At 25.8% G+C, this 21,461-nt stretch overlaps 1 protein-coding gene across 1 annotated transcript in view; it reads left to right on the top strand.

Moving 5' to 3' along the window:
* Positions 1-17,582, top strand: part of LOC145842980 (nitric oxide synthase 1-like) — a 28,908-nt gene extending 11,326 nt beyond the window's left edge. Inside the window, exons 8-28 of the mRNA XM_082950452.1 lie at positions 2,026-2,173; positions 2,848-2,987; positions 4,674-4,845; positions 6,710-6,811; positions 7,071-7,265; positions 7,921-8,003; positions 8,542-8,686; positions 9,216-9,320; positions 9,607-9,647; positions 9,844-9,987; positions 10,739-10,913; positions 11,047-11,176; positions 12,252-12,330; positions 12,591-12,700; positions 13,899-14,068; positions 14,497-14,707; positions 15,900-15,987; positions 16,219-16,334; positions 16,421-16,563; positions 16,765-16,959; positions 17,391-17,582. Coding sequence (XP_082806578.1) covers positions 2,026-2,173; positions 2,848-2,987; positions 4,674-4,845; positions 6,710-6,811; positions 7,071-7,265; positions 7,921-8,003; positions 8,542-8,686; positions 9,216-9,320; positions 9,607-9,647; positions 9,844-9,987; positions 10,739-10,913; positions 11,047-11,176; positions 12,252-12,330; positions 12,591-12,700; positions 13,899-14,068; positions 14,497-14,707; positions 15,900-15,987; positions 16,219-16,334; positions 16,421-16,563; positions 16,765-16,959; positions 17,391-17,549 — 2,851 coding nt within the window. The 3' untranslated portion in view covers positions 17,550-17,582. The remainder of the gene's footprint in view (positions 1-2,025; positions 2,174-2,847; positions 2,988-4,673; positions 4,846-6,709; positions 6,812-7,070; positions 7,266-7,920; positions 8,004-8,541; positions 8,687-9,215; positions 9,321-9,606; positions 9,648-9,843; positions 9,988-10,738; positions 10,914-11,046; positions 11,177-12,251; positions 12,331-12,590; positions 12,701-13,898; positions 14,069-14,496; positions 14,708-15,899; positions 15,988-16,218; positions 16,335-16,420; positions 16,564-16,764; positions 16,960-17,390) is intronic.
* The last annotated feature ends 3,879 nt before the right edge of the window (positions 17,583-21,461 follow it).

The following is a 21,461-nucleotide window of genomic DNA, read 5'->3' as shown; positions in this document are numbered from 1 at the left end:
AGTGTAATTTAGTCCCCTCGTGCAATTTTGTCTTCGTGAAATTTTGACCCGTTCCCAACTAAGAGAAATGTGTATTCGAACGGAAGTTATAGCGTGCAAGCGATAAAGGTTGTATAAATTTATAAAGATCACTTTATTTTAAGTTTTAAGTCACAGGTGTAAAATAAGTAAAACACTGTTATAGCACGTAAAACAAATATCAATATTACAGAAAAATAACATTTTTTATTTACAATCAGTTATATTAAATAACTTGTTTTGAGATAATGTTAAACTACCATGGTAACAAAAGTTATTATCTAAAGGCTGTTATAGGAAACAGTTTAATTAGTTGTTTTAAATTTAATTGTGTACACAAAAAACTACCTATATTTGCTTAAAAATATATCTTGTTTGCTAACTAATATCAAATGTACACATTATATTTACGTAAAACCAATTTATATTAATATAGGGTGTAGTTAAAACGGTGCTATAAAGTTGCATAAACAACTTATAAAGCTTAAAGCAAACATTATAATGATATACTGTTTCAATGTTTATACATAGTGTTTGAATCTCTAGGATTTAACGTCTTATTACGCTGTATATTTAGTTATGTAACGTTCTTCAAAATTAGTTTTTTCTGTAAAAACAAGGATAAATGCTACAAAAGTATTTTTATGTAAATGCATCAGCAATTAAACTTATCAGCGTCTACAGAAAGTAAACACATCTGCTTTGTAGAAGTTTATATATTTTTTTTCAATTATTTAACAGTACGTTATAAAAAACATAAAGTGTTGAGATAGAAACACGTTAAAAAAACAAACCAGTAACGGTTTTATTAAGTATGTTTATTAATAAAAAAAAATGAAAAAAAACAAAAGTTTCTGATAAGTTGTAAATATTGACTTTTTCTTTATGGTTCTGCAAATGTTTAAATTATAAACAAGTTTTGTTAATAAACAGTTGTTAATCGTTAAATTTCAACAAATTCAGAAAGAAAAGTTAATTGAGATTGGAACATAAACAAATGTTATATATTTTTAAAATTCCGTTATATATTTAAAAGTTAAACCTTTTAAATTAAAAATTTTCAAGCTGATTTTACACGTTCAAACTCTGATATAAAAAGGATGTTTAAAACATAAAAAAAAATTCTCAAAGATTTTGAGCAACTACTTAAAATTATGAAAAAATAGCCAAATCGTACAAAGATAATTTAAAACTGAAATTATAAATAACTGAAAAATCTTTTTTTTAAATTCTACTTGATTTAACGTGATTTTTTAAATTAATACAACTCCAATTGTTATGAAAATTTTAAGAAGCCATTTATATCTAAAAATAACATGAAATTCAAAAAATAAAAAATCGAGTAGAAAGTTCAGTTTATAAGTCTATAAAAAAAAAAAACTTTAATTTATACCTAAAGAAAAAAACAATAAATAATAGAAAAATCCATATTTCAGTTTTTTAAAAACTTTTTTAGCCATATCTATCAACAAACTTAAAATAAATGAAAAATTCGGAGGGTCTAACTAATAAGATTATAATGGTAACTAATATATTTATGAAGTACAAGTTAACTACTAAGAGTTTATCAAGCTGGATTTATTCTTTCAATTTTATTTTAAAGGTAAAATAGTTTAAAGAATTTTTTTTTTTAATTAAACGAATGTCTACAAGTATAAACATAGATTACAACTTAAATAAAATTGTCATCGTAATAAATAAAAGAAATACAAACTTACTACTATTTTAATACAACTGATTACAATTTAGTATGAAATATTACTAACTGTAAGTTATTTGTTTTTAAAAAGTTGTTACAAATATTTAATTTAAAAAAAAACCTTCTAATTACTACAATTTTCGAGGTGTTTTATTTAGCAGTTGGGCTTAAAATAAAACACATAAATGTTTGTATAAAATTTTCTTGAATGTTAACGTTGAACACTTTTGACCTAATTCTTAAAGAGCATATAGAAACTGAACTATATAGTTTTATTTTAAAAGTTTAACATCTGTCGAACAAAACAGATCTGCCATCACATTCTTTCCCCCTCGTAAAGACGGCGACGTTTCAAAGGAGTTCAGAGTTTGGAACAACCAGATAATCAGGTATGCGGCGTACAGACAGGACGATGACAGCATCATTGGCGATCCAGTAAACTTGGAGTTCACACAGGTGTTTTAACAATCTCTTCAGTTGCGAACAAAAAGGATAAAAATCTGTTGTACGCTTAATTTTTAACTAAATTGATTTTTTACCAAAGGGAAGAGTTGTATACTTATGATTTTAATGTTCAAGTTGTAACGCTAAAACCATTACAAAAAGTAAGAAAAGAGTGAAGTTTACGCGTGTTATAAAAATACAGAATTTGAATACTGTTCTAACTTTGTAAAAAGCATAAAACGGATTTTGAAAGTAAGTCCAAATAGACACCCTAACTAAAGTCTATTTTAAACTAAACAATTTTAAATTTCTAAGAAACTTATTTGAAATTAGATATTTAGAATTCAGACTTCAATTGGATGAAAAATAGTGTAAAACAAAAATATTAAACTTGTTCTAAGTTTAAAAGTTTAAATAAAACATCTTTCTTTAAGAAATGTAAAAGTTTTTTGTGACTCTATTTTATTGATATCTAGCAAATAAATTATAAACAAAACTTTATTATAAACTAAGATTTACATTTTTTTGTTAATGAAGCTTAACTACAATAAAAAAGTGTTGAACAGTTTTAAAAAAACAAGTTAAACCAAATAAAAACTATTAGTTGTTTTTTTGCTATGCTAAGGTTTTCATGAGAACAAATAGACATTCTTTAATTATTTTTTTTATTTTATACATTGCAACAGATATGTGAGAAGCTCGGTTGGAAGGGTAAAGGTGGCAGGTTTGACGTGTTGCCATGGATTTTGCAAGCGAACGGGGAAGACCCGGATGTTTACGACGTTCCGGAAGAGCTTGTTCTCGAAGTGAAAATAACCCATCCCGAGTTAGTATAATTTTACTTAACTTTAGAATTCAAAATATTTTTTTTTGTACAATAGAGTTTTGATGCGTTTATGTAAAAATATATTTAATCTAGAGTCTTTTTTATTCTTTAAATAAACTCTTTATGGTGTAATTATGTTCAAAATAGCTAATTTAGTATGGTTTGTTTTAAGAACTTTCTAGTTCTTTAAAGGTTTTTGTCTAAAACTTATAAATTTTAAGCTAATACTTTACTTAAGTTTAAATAGTTCTGTGAGCTAAGTATCCGACCTTCTTTTTTGAATTTTTTTTTGTTCATTGACATTGGAAAAACATGTAGGTTTTATTTAAATTACAACATACTAAATCGTTGTTGTTTTAAAGTTTAGCTATTAAAAATTCATTATTGTTACATTTAGTGTGTTTTATTCTGTACACAGTGTAATATTAGAAAATAACGCTAATCATCAGTGGTCTTACAACAGCATTTATTCTGTCTGCCAAATCTTTTAAAAGACATTGCAAATGTGACTAAGCTTAGTTACGTCATGTGGTGTGCTTTGTTTAAGACTTGCAAGTTTTTAATGGATTCCTTTGGATTCAAATAGTTGTTATTTGACGAATATACTTAGTCTATCGAAAAATATTTCTGATCAACGTTTAATAACTTTGTTGATTTTTTAGACAAAAAAAGAACAACAGTTGTTAACGTGTGAAACACTTATATTGAAATTACAATAAACTATACTATTGCAGAAACTGGTAAGATAACTTACAAAGTTGTTTAAAGTAATAAATAAGGATTATTGTAGTACTTTTAATTAGCCATTGCAGATAGAGTAAAAAAGTCTATAAAATACTTTTAAACTTCAAGTAAATTTTAAGTACATATAAACACAATAGACAAAAATTTATAGTATTATAAAATAGTAAGGTTTATTAATAAACATAGGAAAAAACATGGGTGACATATAAACTAAGAAAAGTTTTATTTCAAAGGCAGCTCGAAAAATATTTTAGCCAGTAAAGGCTCGTGTTTATAAGAGTATGAATTATTAAATTAAGTTTAATCCTAAATATCAAAAACTTTTATGAACACCCTAATCCTAAATGCATGTTTTTAATTAAAATTAAAGTTTTTTTCATTCAACTTTATGATTAACCTTTAAATATGTTTTGAAGTTCAAGAACTTACTTTATAAGTTTTTTCAATATTTTTTAACCGTTACACCGTTGCATCTAATTACACTCTTTTAACCGTACTTTAGTCTAGCTTTTGCGTTATTTTAATCAATTGTTTTTAATTGTCAATAAAAAGTATTTAGTTATAGTAATTATTATAAAAAGATAACATAGTACTAAAATATAAACATTTAACACCTGTTTTTTAAAATAAAGGTTTTTAAAAATGTGTATATTTCTAAAATGTTTGAATTTTCAGAACTTTAAAAAAAAAAGAAAATAGCAGTATTATATTTGCAAAATGTATGCTATACTTTTGTCATTCCAGCAAAACCGTTTGGTTATAAAATTAGTTTATTTTAAAATAAAACATCAACTTAAATCTAACAGGAAAAGTTGATACGCTTAGCTACTTAATCTGCGTAAGCCAAATTCACTTGAAAGTACCAAAAAAAATCTTAAAGCTAACTCGTTCAAACTTGTCTTGTAATTTTACTTTATAAATTCATGTAAAGTACATTTGCAGCTACAAATGTTTTGAAGAGCTCGACCTCAAATGGTACGCTGTTCCTGGTGTGAGCAACATCATGCTGAATATCGGTGGTATCGAATTTTGCGCTGCGCCGTTCAACGGTTGGTTTATGGGAACCGAGATTGGCAGGGACTTGTGTGACGAAGCCAGATACGATTTGCTACCAGTAAGTTCTACCATAAACTGATTTGTTAAAAAGCCTTTTTGGTAATTACTTAATCTTGAAGCATTTTGTTTTTATAGTAATAGCTGAACAAAAATAATCAAAATTTTTAAAGTGTGAAAAATTATGAAGTAGAAAAACTAACTGAATCGTGTTTTTTTTCTGAATGTATACTTTCTACTTTTTAAAACTTAAATATAAAATTAATGGCTGTTAAAGACAGTTTAAAGAAAAAAGTTTTTTAAAGTTCTGGGTACAAAATAAAATAAATTCAAAGCTAATTTACATTGTACTCAGCAAGCAAAAAATAAATGGTTAATAAAAATATTTCTAACAATTGTTTCAAAATATAACAGTTATAAAATTAAAATATTTTATCATCATAAAAATCTAAAGCAAACAAAATACTATAATATATATTCTTCACTTAAGTAAAAGAAAAATATATACTTTATCGAAATTGAAATAATTATATATATATATAGTTATATAAGGTTATAGTATAACAAAATTCTTTTGCCTTAAACAGCTGTTTCACTGCTCTAAACGCTTCGCTCAGCAAGGTTTTTTATTCAATGAAAAACTTATAAGTGCAACAACAAACTTATTTTAAAGTAGGTATTATGTAATTCTAGCATAAGAAGAACATTTTAAACAACATTCAACAACATTGTTAACACAGTTTTTAAACAAATTGTTTTTGGTTATGCAAACAGCCACTTTATAAATTGTTCTTTTTGCTTAAAGATTCCGTTTTTAAACATTTCAAAATTCTATTTTTCCGCATCACATAGTTTAAATCCATTTTTCAAACTGTATTTGTTTTTCGTTCTTGCTAATACTTCCAAATAAGTTTTAAAGTTAATTTTATTATTTTTAAGTTGTAGTTTTGCCATGCTCATGTTTATAGCTATAATTTTAAGATATACTTTTTATCATTACAAAAATCTAAGCAAAAAATAATAATGATTTAATTTAATGTGCACAAGATGTCGACATATGAATATTCTTCTCTTAAAGTTCAATAAAGTTTATTGTTTAACAGAAATTTGTTTGCGGTTTTGTAATTTTAGTAGTTTGCTTAGAACAAAGTTTAGTTTCTACAAGATTTCTTGTCTTAATCTATCTTTAAACTCTTACAAAACATTTCAAATACTGGTTTAAAATTTTGGTTATCTGACACTTTTTCATTAGTTTATGATAAGTTCATGGGCAAAGTTCAAGTCCTAGAGTATATAAACTTCCTAGATATGTTGTATGAAGCACGTAAAACTAATATTAAAAATACACTGAAACAAATCAAGTTATTGTGTTTTTTTGACATTGCCTCACCTAAAATATAACAGATTACAAAAAGTTCGTTTTTTGACTTCAGTAAATTTCCGCTTTGTTTTGTATCACTTGTTTTTATAATTTTTAATTAAATAAAACAGAACAGTATCGCAATTGTTAATTTATAGTCATTTTAATTTTTGTTTTGCATTTTGAAGGTCCAATACAAAAATCAATTATGAATTGTTGTAAAACTACATAAGTAAATATATTGAAGCCGTTTACACTACTAGTAAACGAAAGTTCTAGTAAAATCTGCGTGTTATTGTTGTTATTCAAAATACAGTGAAATTTAATTGTTCTCCATTAGTTAAGAACTATAAAAACTAACCGTACATTGGCTTTTAAACTATTCTCAAAGATACTAAAAACTTATTCAAAAATAACTTTAGTTGTATATAACTATTGTGATAATTTTGTTGTTAATAATAATAAAAATTAAAGGGGAAAAATTCTGTCATTTTATTTTTTGTTTTAACGTAATCAACTTTGTTTTTATTTTGGTTTTCATACTTTCACACGACTTAATACACAGCAAATAGCGGAGGGAATTGGACTTGACACGAAGAGGACCTCTTCGCTGTGGAAAGATACCGCTCTCCTTGAGATGAACGTTGCCATTCTATACAGCTTTCAGGTGTTTTTGATTTTTTGCAATACTTTGTAAAACGATAGATTTATCAAAAGGGTAAAAAATATTTTTTCATGCGCTTTATATCGTAAGTAAATGCTGAAGAAAATATTGAACACAACATGTTAAACTTTTACCTTTTTTAATAAATCGACACTCGAAAAATTTGATAAAATATCAATTATGCAGCTTAACGAATAGAGCTAAGTTTTCAAAGTAGTGTTTAAAATTTGTTATTCAACTTTTTTTTATCAACTTTCACTAGTCTCAAAATGTGACAATAATGGACCACCACGTCGCTTCTGAATCGTTTATGAAGTTTTTTCACAACGAGTTGAAAGTTCGTGGCGGGTGTCCGGCAGACTGGGTGTGGCTGGTCCCGCCCATTTCTGGTTCAGCTTGTCCGGTATTTCATCAGGAGTTCTTCAACTACGTCATAAACCCCGCTTGCTTGTATCAGGTTTAGTTGAAAAAATTAGTTTGTGGAATTTGCAACTGGTGTTGATTTTTTTATTAAACTTTTTATTTGTCTATGTATTACTAAGTCGGTAATAAAAAAAATTCTATAATGTTTTAAGTTCATTTATTTAACATTCAGCCTTAGCATTTAAAGTTATTTTCTACTGTGCAACAACATTTTGCAAAAACTATAATATATATTTTTTACATTTCTGTATAATTAGAAAAATTGAGTAAAGTTCTGTTTTGATATAAAAAAGCTCGTAATTCCACAAATTCATTTGATTTAAGCTGACTTCAAATGAAAAAGCATAAGTTTTTCATTTTAACGCATGATTATTGAATGGTTAGATAAAATAAAATTATTACTAACGCTTGTATGTTTACCTAAACTTTTGTTTTGATTTTGAAATTAAAAATTTATCAATCTTTACGAATTCGTATCATTTTAAGCATTTAAAAATAGTTGTTAGTTTTTATTACAAAATTTTTGTAAGTAGTTTTCTTATAAATCTTGTAAATAATATTTTACTTGCTTTTAAAAAACATTAGTAGGTTAAAGATAACTAAGTAATTCAAATTTTGAATTTTCTTTTCTATAAATTTTTTCCTTTTGAATTAAATGAAAGTTTAACTAACATAACATTAATAAACAGCCTAATCCCTGGCGTTCTTATAAATTTAAGAATGTTGAAAAATTGAAGACTAAACGAAAAATAGGATTCAAAGAACTAGCAAGGTAATTTTTTCTTTTGTTTTTTTAAACGTTTATAACTTAACTTATTTTTTCTTTGTATATTTTACTCATTTAAATAATAATGTTGTGTTTCAAATACTTATAAATTTTATGCGTTTATACAGTAACTCTTTTATCATTATGAATGTTTAGTTGACAGATTTCAAAATGAAGTTTAAACTTAAAAAATGCCATAATTGTTTAAAGTAATTTAAAATACTTTTTTATTTTATCTCAAAATATCAAAGCATATGTTTTTTATAGAAATGTTTTTTAAATTATAAAATTAGATTAGTCATTGGCTATTTTCATTATGGTTTACCGTTCTCTGTTACACTTTGTTTACCTGTTACATCTTAAAAACTGATTGAAGCAATTTTTTGAGTTGTATTTGTCTTAAATATCAAATAAAAAATGTTATTAGTTAATAGTGAAACTTTTTAAGGTCTTTTTTTTTTAATTTGTCGTTAAGCGCAAGTAAGCTTAAAACTTATAAAGTTGTAACATATACTAAAGTTTGACATTTTAAACATTGTAACAGATCAGTAATGATGACATCAAACTTCATGAAAACAGCAATGTCAAAGAGGATTAGAGCTACTATTTTGTATGCTACAGAAACAGGAAAGTCATTTGAATTTTCTAAAATGCTAAAGCAATTATTCGACCATGCTTTTGATGGAAAGGTTGTGTAAATTTTTTAAAAATGACTTGTTTTTAACTTTAGTAAAGTACTTTATATTGAGTTTTATGTATCTTAGTACTTATTAATAGGTGGTAATAAGCCTCAATTTTGTTGTTTTCATGATTTTTGTTTCTATTTTTTTACATATAAAATATTTCCTTGAATCAAACTCTTCAAGTATTTCTTTGTTGTAGACTTACTTGAATTTTGAATATAATAAGTAATTATAGTACAAAATATGTTTAAAAAGTTATTTTTTTAGGTCTTTTGAAATACTCTTAGTTTTTTATAGTTTAAAGGAAAGTATTTAAAAAAGACGCTAACAAAAAATTATTTATTTGTAAGTAAAATCGCTATTAACACAAACTGATAGAATACATATGTACTTTTATTTTTATGTCAGCTATAACTTTTCATCTAAATACAAAGATCTATAAAAATAAAACGTCTAAAAAACTGAACATGCTTGTATTAAACACTATTTAAATACTAGAAAAAACGCACATAAACATCTGAATTGGTTTTTTTAGATTATTGCAATGGAAGATTATGACGTACGAAATCTTGAATACGAGTCACTGGTACTCGTCGTTACAAGCACTTTCGGAAACGGTGATCCACCTGAAAATGGAGAGGTATTATAGACTTTATTGCTTACTGATTTTTGTAAAAGTTTTCAATGTTTTTTCAAATGTATTTCATTCAAAACACGATTTAGTGTGAAAAGAACAATTAAAGTTTATTGATACTTATAAGATTATGTTAAATACATATTTTTAGTTTTTAAAAAGTTATTTAATAATCTTATAATGTCTCCTAGCGGTCATTTATAAAACAAATTCATATATTTTGTTACAGAACAGAATGAACCTTTTTCTCCATCATTTAATAATCGACTTAATACTTTTATCTTTATTTTAGGAATTCGCAAAAAATCTTTCAGAAATGAACTCAATGTACAGGTAACTTAATCTAATTAGACTAAACATAAATCAAATCATTTGTGTACAATATTTTATTTTAGTACCTTTTTAAGTGTTTGAATAATTCTAAAGTATGTTAAAATAGAGACTTTTTTGACCCTAAACTAAAGTTTTATTTATATCATAAACACTGGGTTAATTTTAGTATTTATTAAACCAAGTTCAAATTTGTCAGTGGAAAAGAAAACCATCAACAAAAAGCTAGCAAGTTTCATTGCGTGGCAACTGCAAAACCGATAGTAAAACGAGCTTCTACGTTAAACTTGTCTTTCGGAAAATCGAAGACAACCGCTTTTGTCGGTCATCTTGCTAATGTAAGGTACGTATTAAGTGCTTATAATGATTTTTGTAATACTTTAAATTGTAAAAACTAAGTTAAAAGCATGTTTGACTTGTTTTATAGATGCATATAAAATTTTTTAAAGTATTTAAAATAATACGAATAATGCTAATACTTAATTAAATTTTAAATAGTACTAATATAAACTTATGCCTTAATGAAAATAATTTTAAAACATGTTTTATTTGATGTAAACAAATAGATAGTTTTAAAGTATATATTTTTTGTTAAGAAAAAGGAATTCATTTTTTTAACTTAATTAACTTTAAAGCTTTTCTATTGTTATGTTTTTTGAAGGAAGAACCTATAAAGTCTTGTTAGCATAATTAAAAACATTTGTGTTTTTTAGCTTTAATATAATTTTCTAAAAACCTGTAATTTTTTATACTAGATACTAAGTTTTTACGTAATTCAAATTAAAAATTAGATGCGTAGTAAACATGAGCATCATATACATACGTGTATGCAGTATGTACGTACATAAAATAACTATATAAATAATTAAACTAAGATTATGCAATAGTTAATTTAAATTAAAGGTATTTGAATTAAATATTTATTATTATATAGACAAAAAAAATTGTTTTCTAAAAAAATAACATATCGTAATTTTAAATTAAAGCTAGAAAAAAATTTAAAAAACAACAGTTAAAAACAAGTACCAATTTCTTTTAATTGTGTGTTCAATTCAGTTTTTTATTTCAAAAACAAACACTTACTACTAACCCAGATTTTCCGTGTTTGGTCTGGGTTCGCGTGCCTACCCGCACTTCTGCGCTTTCGCCCACGCGGTCGACACACTGTTCGGTGAACTGGGAGCCGAACGCATGCTCGAAGTTGGCGAGGGAGACGAGCTTTCCGGACAAGCTGAGAGCTTCAGAAAGTGGTCCAAAAGCGTGTTCAATGTTAGCCTTGAAATTATTTCAGCTTCATATTAAAATTATTTATGCTTAAACTATGCATATATAATATAATTAAATTTATTTATATTCTTAAGTGTTATATTATACAGTTTTCAAACATTTTTGCTATTTGTAGTCAGCGTGTCAAGAGTTTTGCGTGGATAACTCAAAGATCTACATAGATGATTTTGAAGACGATTCGTACGACGAAAAAAGACATAAAATAAGGACCGTCTCTACGATCGGCCTTGAAGATTATGTTTCAGGTGAATAATATAAAATTTTAAACGTCTAAAGTTTTAATATTAAAAATGTTTAAAAATTAATTACAATAGTTTAATTTAATCAAAATTCAATTATTTTTTCTATTTACTTGTTGTAAATCATAGTCATTAAAAAACTAATGGGTAGTAATAAAATCAATTATAAATAAAAACTAACAATATTTTCTAAAGTAAGACAGCTATAGTTTAAAAATAAATTTTTCAGAATCATACAAATTGTTAGTTATATTTACTGATATCTTCAGTTTGAAATTTATTATTTAAAACTAGCTAACTTTTAAATAACACATGCTTCATCCCACACATACCAAACTCGAAAATATATCATTTTATCGTGTGTCTAAATATTTACTATTGTAGCAAAAGAAGACTAATAACTATTGCACCAAACATTTTTTTAAATGTCTTATTTATGAACAATTCTAATTTTTTAGTGTTATGTCACACAACTATATTATCTAACAAAACTACTTTTTTTAATAAGTTTGTTTTTAGTTTCAGCTCCTCAGTGTTTTTTACTTATTTTAAATTTTGCAGACATCAAAACACTTATCTAAACTAGTAACACAAATTTTTTTTTTTAATTTTTACAATGCCTCTTGTTTAATAATTATTTTCATGTAATATTTTTACTAGGTATTTTTTCGACGTCTAAGCTACAAGAAGGTACTTAACTTAGAGTCAAAACATTTTATGGAAATAATTAATTTTGACTTTATTAGTCAAATTTTATCTTTTAAAAATGTTTATGGTTATTGAGGCACTGCCTTTTATTATTAGTTTGTTGTATTTTAAATAACTAGAAGTAGAGCTTTAGACATAACTTTAAATTTTGGTTAGCTCCTGGCTTATGTTTAAAATTTTTATCGTCACTCTTATATTACTGTTGAAATACTTTTTTCTTGGCTTAATACTTGAGATAAGTTAGAGAAATTAGTTAGGTTAGTTAAAAGAATATTATAAAAGTTTTATCTTACTATTAGTACTTTATTAAACTTTTTTCGTTTCTACGTTAATAAAATAACTTTTAATTAACATTATGAAAAAATAATTACAGCCCTTTCAAAACTTCATAAGAAGAAAGTAATGTCTTGCAGACTTAAGGACCGGACAAATTTACAATCTCCTAATTCAGGGTATTTGAATACATTGTATTTTAATTGTCGTACTTAATGTAATCTATTAATGTATTTATATAATCAAACACTACTCAAACTAAATTTATATTAAATCTATAAAAATACTAACGAATTCTAAACTCCAGTCAACATTTTTTAAACAAATAAGTTCTATACAAGTTAAAAACTTGTAATTATTTTACGATAGAAAAAATTCACAAAACAAAACAAAATATCTCAGTTAAGTGTAAGGTATAATAAAATATTAATTTTGTTAGACGATCGACTATTTTAGTCAAGCTAAAGGAGCAAAGTGAAAAATCTTTAGATTATGAGCCTGGTGATCATTTGGGCGTTTATCCAAAAAACAATTCTAAAATTGTGCAAGGTAATTTTTTATGTACAACAAAGTTTACTAAGTTATAAGCTTCGCTTAATAATTGTCTCTTATGTTCTTAAAACTAAAACAACTTTAAACTTATTCTGTCTCATTTTATAATCCGTAAATCGTTCTTATTATGTTATAATTGAAATCTTTAATAACCAACGGAAATACTTAGCAAAAAGCTTCTACTTATTAATTTTCGAATAAAATGTTTAAAAAGAAGTTGTTTTTAAAACAACTGTTTCAAGTAAAGACATTCGACTTGTTGTTCGTGTTAGTTTTACATTTTTTTCAACGGTAGGAAAATATATTGTATATACAATAAAAATGTCATAGAAATGAAGTTTTATGTAAATTGTAAAAACTTACATTAAATTAAACTATAAAAAGTTGTTTCTGGTTTTATATTTTTACAAAATGTTTCTAAAAACATAAAAAAGTAAAACAAAAGATAGTTAAAATCCAAAACTTAGCACAGTATTTGCATCAGTTGTTTTTTAATGAGCTTGTTTTTTTTTTGTTACAATAATTTAGTAAAATTAGAGGCTTCTAAAAGCCTTTTAAATCTTAATTTTTAATAAATTTTTCGAATAAGTGTAATATATTCATGTTTTAGTTCTTAGTTATAAACATTAAAAACGTTCACAATTTTTTTGCAAAGCCGTAAGTTATATTATGATAGTTTTTTATTTCAATATTAATAAACATTAATTCGTTACTTATTTGTTTAACAAACAAAAACTGTTTGAAACGATTACAAATTTAAGTTAACAAACTCAATTTAATTGTGTTTATTATCAATTTATTTATGCTTCATTAGAAATCATCGACTTGCTTGGAGATGTGCCAGATGATAAAACTCTAATTGAAATAGAATACCTTAAAATCAAAAAAACTCCAATGGGTTATTGAGTTTAATATAATTTTTATAGCTTTTTGTAGATTGTAAGACTTTTTATAAATAATTTATTGTTAGTACTTTTGGTTGTGGTTTAAACCACAAACTGACTACAAATTATAATTTATTAACCTTATGAAGTAACGGTGAAAAACTATTGTAGAAAATAGTTATTAGCTTGAAATTAAAAATTTGTATTAGAAAAGTATAACACAATTTTATAAATCCAATGCTATATTTTGTACAAGTATCTTTTATAAGCTTTTTTTTTCTTTTTAAGAACAAATGGTTTTTCTGTTACAGCTGAAACGAAAAAATGGGAGAAACTGAAAAGACTCCCTTCATGTAGCTTGAGAGTTGCGTTGTCGAGATATTTAGACATTTGTTCTCCACCATCTCAAAGGCTGCTTGAAGTATTTTCTCAAAATACCACCGATACAACAGAGAAAAATAAACTTATTGAGCTCAGTCAGGTAAAATTTTTGATGTTTATTTATTAGTAAGTTATAATTACAAATCGGCTTTATATGGGTTTTTTTATATAGTTAGTAAAATAACTTTATAACTAAGTTATGTTTTAAAAGCAAAACAAACAATAACTTAAAACATAAAGTATTTGAGTTCTTTATCTCTATTAACAAACATTAAGTTTAATTTATATATATAACTACTATTTATTTAAAAAAAAGATGGGAAAGTTGCTTCAAATTTATACAAAAATGTCAAAATTCAGACAGTAAATTTGTGCAGCATTTTATATCACAAGTATAAAAAAAAGTTTACTATTTAAAACAATGTTTTCGATTAATTATTAACAAAAGAATTAAACTAATTATTCAATGATTAAAAAGTCAAAGCTTTGTTGCGTTAATATTGAAACATTTTATCTTTATTACAACAGGATAGTACAATATATGACGAATGGTGCATAATAAAAGTTCCGAACCTTGTCACGGTTCTGAAAGAGTTTCCTTCAATTAAAGTGACGATACCACTGCTGTTCACTCAACTACCGCTGTTGCAAGTCAGATATTACTCTATTTCTTCTTCGATACAAGTTCATCCTGGCGAAGTTCACGCAACGGTATCAGTTGTCAAGTATAACACTCATGGTAAGCTGTTACTTTTGAATTTTATCAATAAGAAACTGACAACTTTTTCTATAATTAAATAAGCACAAACATACGAAAAAAAACAAAGGTACTAGTATTGTATTGGAAATCCTTTAAAGGTTTAAAGGCACCATCTTAATGCAAAACAATAAACTTTTTTCATCATTAGAATTTATTTAAATTTAAGCAAGCTTTAGGAATTACTTATTCCCTTATCAAAAGCAACTTTATACTCTCAAAAATAACTGAAACAAGATAAACAGAATAAGATTTAATAAAAAGTATAAGTTTTAGTCTAAACAAGTAATTAGCACAAAACGGATTTTTAAAATAAAAAAATATTCAAAAAACATAACGGACTATTTAAAAATGTTTTTAATAACTCATGATCGTTTATCAGGACCAAGTTGATTGTATAAATTGGTTTAAGTCTTTTAATTAAAAGAGCTTCTGTAGATAATTTTTTTTAGAAGAATGATAAACTTTAATAACTTCAAAACTGTTATAATAATCTTACAATTTTTGCAATATGGACAGTTCTCAATGTGTTTAAAAACTGCACTGTTATTTGGAGTTATATGCTCCTTTATTCTTACGAAAAGTTGTCATTCAGTCTTACCAATATACTGATTGTTCAGATTGCCTGGACACGTGAATTTATAGACCAAGCATTTTTCATATACACGATCAATTAAATTATTTAGCAACAAATATTTTCCTTTTTTTTCTGTTTTATACACAACACGTATTTCTACCCCAGTGTCTTCGAAAATTTTCGTGGTGTATCTAGAAGATTTTTAGATGTCTTTTTTACACATGGTATTGTTATGAGTGTTGATTTTGTGGGGGATCTTCGTTTTTAATTAAGTCAGATTGAGTATAGTTTATTTGTTGTATTTGTTCATCAAAAGGCTTTGTCGGGAAATAATTTTCTGATAATAGTTCTTTTACTTTTAGCCATTTATTATTCTAAAACTTTTCTGAGACAGGACTTAATTTTAGTAAATTCGTTTGTATAAGAAGACGTAAGGTATAAATAAAAAAAAATTGTTTTTTATTGTATATACTATATAACATACATTTTATTTATTAAATTAAACTAACTTTTTTCAACTAAAATACCTTTTTTACATAACATAATATACATTATAATGGTATCTATTTTTATTCATACGTGATTAACTTATAAAAGGGGGACAAGGCGAACCAAGAGAAGGAGTTTGTTCAAATTATTTGAATGTTATTGACCGAGATGAAGATGTCGCTTGTTTCATCAGAAGGTACTCATCTTTGTGCAAACTTGAATATTTTTTCCTTTTTTTATGTTTACAGAAATCTACTTAAATAAATAGTAAAACTTGAATCAAAAACCACGAACTAAAAGAATATAAAAAAATAACGTATTACTGCTTTTACTCTAATTTGAAAACAATAGATACAAAAAAACATAAACAATTAACTTTATTGTTACTAAAAACTACTACTTTATAAAATTTAAAAAATAATTTAAGAGCTCCGGCCTTCCACCTTCCTAAAGATAGCACAAAACCCTGCATTTTGGTCGGCCCAGGAACTGGCATTGCTCCTTTCAGAAGCTTCTGGCAGCAGCGATCACATGACAAAATACGTGAGTTAACAACTCTAAAGGATTATGCTACTAAATAATACCTTGTAATATTCTATGTTTTAGCTAGCAATTCATTTTCATAACAGGTAACTCTACGATGGCACTGTTGTTCGGCTGTAGGTATTCCGAACAAGATCATATTTACAAGGAAGAAGTTGAAGAGTGCTTGAGGAGCAAAGCTCTTTCACACGCGTACACCGCTTACTCTAGAGACAATAAGTTCAAAAAAGTAATTTGTTTTATATAGTTTTAAACATATACAAAGTTTATTGTGAGATTATGAAAGTTCATGCAATAAAATATTGAGTAAAGCAAATAAAAAAAGTTTTTTTGTTCAAAAAAAATTGTTGTGCTTGTTAAAAGTTTATATATATTCTATTTTAGTTTTACCTTTTATTATATAACTAAGAAATGTATGATTTTGTTTCAGAAATATGTACAAGACATCATTGAAAATGAAATTGCGAGTTTTGTTGTAGAAAAAATAGTTGAACAAAATGGTCATTTTTACGTTTGTGGAGATGTTAAAATGGCTAATGGAGTTAGTGACGCGCTGAAAAAAGTTCTTGTAACTCATGGAAAAATGAACAAGCTAGAAGCTGATAACTATGTTACAAAAATGAAGGTTACCATCAATTTTAATTTATCTATTAAAAATAAAAAGTAAGAGTCTACTTCAAATTTAGTAAGCTTTATTTGGCCTTAGAACATGTAAAATTTTATGTTTATGTCAAAGTTAATTAAAATTAAATAGAAAAGTAATTTTTAAACGAAAAAAAAGGTTCATACTTAATAAATGCAAGTACAACTTTTAACCCTACAGAAAACTATTAGTATATAATTGTAATCAATAAAAAACATGCACATTTTTACACATACAAATTAAAGTTAACTAGCATCTTTCAAAAACTGATTTTTTTATATCTTATATTTTTCAATACATTATGAAAGTATTTACTAAACCAAAAATAAAGGTTAATTGTATTTAAACTTATGTTTACCTCTTCTTAAAACAAACTTAGCAATAATCACTTTTCTAACAACCTAAATTTTTAGTTTGATGGACGTTACCATGAAGACATTTTTGGTATAACACTGAGAACTTTCGAAGTCAAACAAACTGTTCGAGAAAACACAAGAAGGAACTCCATCGCTAGCAACAGTCGACCATCTACTGCTATGAGCGACTCATTGCTTAATATAGTTACTGAGTAAACTCAGTTTTTATCAAAAATAAAAAAAAAAACACTCACATATATCTATGCACAACTTTACAAACTTTTTTAAAGCACATCACTTTTTTTAACAGATGGTTTCAAACCTTGATATGTACATTTTTAATTAAGAAAAACTATGATTTTTCGTTTTTGTTTTTATTGCTTGGTTGGTTTTTAAGGATATCAAAAAGTTACAAAGATATATGTCATTATTGTGCCTATGTAGTTTAAAAAAAATCGTTTTTGTTTTTCTAAGTATATGGGAAGTTTTTTAAAATTTTGAACATGGTGTAAAAGTGATTTGGTAATTTTTAGTTATTATCATGGCTTCAATAGTAAAAAAAATTGCATTTGAAATTTTTGACTTTTTTGTTTATTAACTTAACTAAAAAAAATCGTAAAAATATTTTTAAGATAGAAAAACAAAAACTTAGTTACAAATGTAGTTTAGATTAAGCTTAAGAAGTAGTATAGTATATACATATATATGTCTATTTTTAAGTTGTTTGCTCCTCACTCATTGCTATTAAACAATTAAAACTATGTATATATATTAATTATAATTGAGTCAAATATACGGAAAACATTTTATTTTATTTTAACACATAAATTAATTTTAAAAAGGTAGTTTAAGCTGTAAGTGTATTTTATCGTGTGTTACAGCCACTATTTTAGTGAAAAACTTCAAAGTTTAGCATTTTACAATGTAACACTAAAACTGTTCTTTTTAAACTAGGTTGCAGTATTAAAAATTAAAGGTTTGTTTACACTATACCAATATAATATCAAACGTTAAAAATAAAGAGGTTTTATTAGAAGTCTTGTTTTGATACTTAATTATAAAAAGATGTTTAACCAGTACTTGAGATATACCAGTAGAAGTAAGTTATATATGTTCTACTGGTATAAATTTCAAGATCAGATACAACCAGAACAATCTAGCTTCAAGCCTAACAAATCCACCAAAACAACGTTGTCAGCATGTATGAAGAGAAACAATTTAGATTACAGAAACATTCATGAACAACTATGTACAAAACGGCATGCAACAAATCTCCAGAAACCAGAGGCGTGTACAATATGTAACTTGAAAAGAACTGCCATTGCAGAGTCTAACAAAAAAAAATATTGAATCAAATAACAAAGCTTACTGCCCTGTACAATCACTTCAAGTCGTCCTATTTATAATATTATTTTGTTGTATCATAGTTTTTGTCCTCAAATCGTCATTTTTGCTTATTTTGAGTTTTTTGTGTTTGTTTGATTTCGTTGAAATACTTAATTTTGTTGAATTTTATTAAACTTTGTTGTAATGCTTAATAATACTAATAAGTACTTAAAACTTTTTAGTATTACTAATAACCTTTTATTACCATTTATTTCTATACATAAGGTGTTTAAGATCCTCTTTTATTTATTTCACCTGAAGATCTGCCATTCATTACGTAATAAAACTTTACTCGTACTTATAAACGTTTTTTATCTGAACTTTTTGTTGATCCATTTACTATATAAGTTTATTGAATGACAAAAACGCGCTTTAAATAAATGGTTTTAGGACCTGGTGTACGAAAAAGTCACTGGGTTGTTGAGTCGTATACTACTTCGATACAGTATAACGTCTTGTCCAGGACTTAAGGGTTTGTAAATGAGATTATAAAAGAAATAAACAAGATAAAACACATTAGGTTTGCTTTTAAAAAGGTGACCACAAGTTATAGCTCAGAAAGAGCATACATTTAATTACTCGTAGTGACTTTGTTGTTTTAATAGAAAATGTTCTGAATGAACTTTTTAAAATCAAGTGACTTTAACAGTATTTTTTATTAATCAAACCTTCATCACGTTCTGACTGCTTAAAACCTTTTCTTATTAACCGGTAGGTTTATAAAACTTTGTTATGCTGCTAATCTTCAAGAAAAATAAACGAAGGTAAAGCATATTTTTTACGTTGGTATTAAATTTATCAAATAAGTCATTATTTAAATACTTAGCATAGTAGCAGAAACTTTTTTTGTAACCGCGTAATTCATTATTTACCTAAACTACATTTGACTCTTGAAAATGTGACCCAAATAAAAATAAGTAGCTAAGAATTATTTATTGTACTTCTTCAGTTTATCATGGTCAAAAAGTAGTGTTTATGTTTCTTTAGTAAAAGTATTTTCACATTTTTTAATTTATTTTGGTAGTCTTATGAATCAAAATGGTTTATTTAGTGCAGGGTTTCCCAATCTTTTTTGCAAATGGCCCCCTTCAAAGAAATTTAAAAAGCAATAGCCCCCTTCAACAAGATTACTCATAAACTACGATAAAAAAAACCTAAGACCTTTTTTTTTTTTGCTCTTCATCTGCAACTCAAGAATATCTAGTATAAGTTTCAAGTTATGACCTCATGCCCCCCCCCTCTTCCCCCTTTGCTGCTTGTTGCCCCCTAAGTATCTGTCATGGCCCCCTAGGGGGCCACTTGGCTCACTTTGGGAAACCCTGATTTAGTGCTTAGGTTAAGTAAATGTTTGTTTTCATTTTAGACTACAAACTTTGTGATTATAAGTAATAAATACAATGAGATGAGCCACAACTAAGGTTTTTCCAAAGCAGAGCCGTTTTAATATGACTAGTAAATCTATACTTTTAAGTTTTTTTAGCTTAATTTGGTAATAATAATTTTATGACAATCTAAGTGTAAGAATTGAAGCAATTACAACATCTAGATTTATAAATATTCTAAACATTTGGTGTTACGACAACCTTGCTATAGGCCAGCGCCAGGGTACCTAACTATCCCAGACTTTTTCAATTTAAACTCAAGTTTCACTGTAGTTATGGGTAATCTATAAAACTAGTATTGTATAAGTTTTTGTTTAACTAGAGCTAAACCAAAAAAATATGTTAAAAAGAAAATTTAAAACAACATTTAGAAATATAAACTTTGTTATTAAGTATCAACAAGTTCGAAAGTTCAAAATAAAAAGTTTATAAATTTAAAAAAAACCGGTTTGTTTAATTATTTCATTTAAAATTTGTTTCAAAAATTACACATATACAAAAAGTTTCTTATTTTTTAACAACTTTATTATAAACCTAAATCACAAAATTTTCACATAACTAAAAAAAAATTAAAATTTGCACTTGCGTACAAAGTTGCACGAGGGCACAAAATTTCACGAAGATAATTTTGCACGAAAGGTCACTTTTACACAAAGATACTTTTGCACGAGCAGACAATTTTGCACGGTGACATATTTTCATGGGTTGAATTTTACTTTATATTTATTTCTTGTTAGTATATGTAAATATTTTTTTTAGATATTTATTTTTACTATCACTGTTACCCTTAACCCTTACCCTCGGTCAGTATCTTATTATTATTTTTAAATTAGTTGTTTTTTGTAATGTTTTTTTTTTACTTTTACTGTTATCTTTATCCATTAATTTTGGTCGGTCGCTTTTATTTTATTTTTATTTTTTTTTAATTATTATTTTTCTTTTTTTAAATTTTTTTAAATTATTCTATACATTTTTTTAACTATCATTGTAAACTTTAACCCTTACCCTCGGTCATTAAGTCTTTTTTATTTTTTTTTTATTTGTATTTTTTTTTTGTTTTCTTTTTTTTTTTGTTTTTTTTTTTACTTTGGTGCAAAATTGACCCTTGGTGCAAAATTGTCTTTGTACAATTTGTCCGCTCATAAATTTATCTTCGTGCAAAAATATATTCGTCCAATGTTGTGCCCTCGTGCAATTTAGTAACCTAGTTAAATTTTGTCTTCGTGCAATTTATACCCGTTCCCGTGTAGATAGGCTTCATTTAAACTGCTCTAACTGTTTAATAAAGTTGTTAATTTTTGTTTATTTTTTATAAAAAAAATCATTTTAAGTTTATTAAAATTTATTAAGTATAAGTAAT

The sequence above is a fragment of the Thalia democratica genome, chromosome 8 (assembly GCF_965202585.1).
Source record: "Thalia democratica chromosome 8, ktThaDemo2.hap1.1, whole genome shotgun sequence".
Classification (NCBI taxonomy): Eukaryota; Metazoa; Chordata; class Thaliacea; order Salpida; family Salpidae; genus Thalia; species Thalia democratica.
This window is presented reverse-complemented; position numbering and strand designations above follow the sequence as displayed.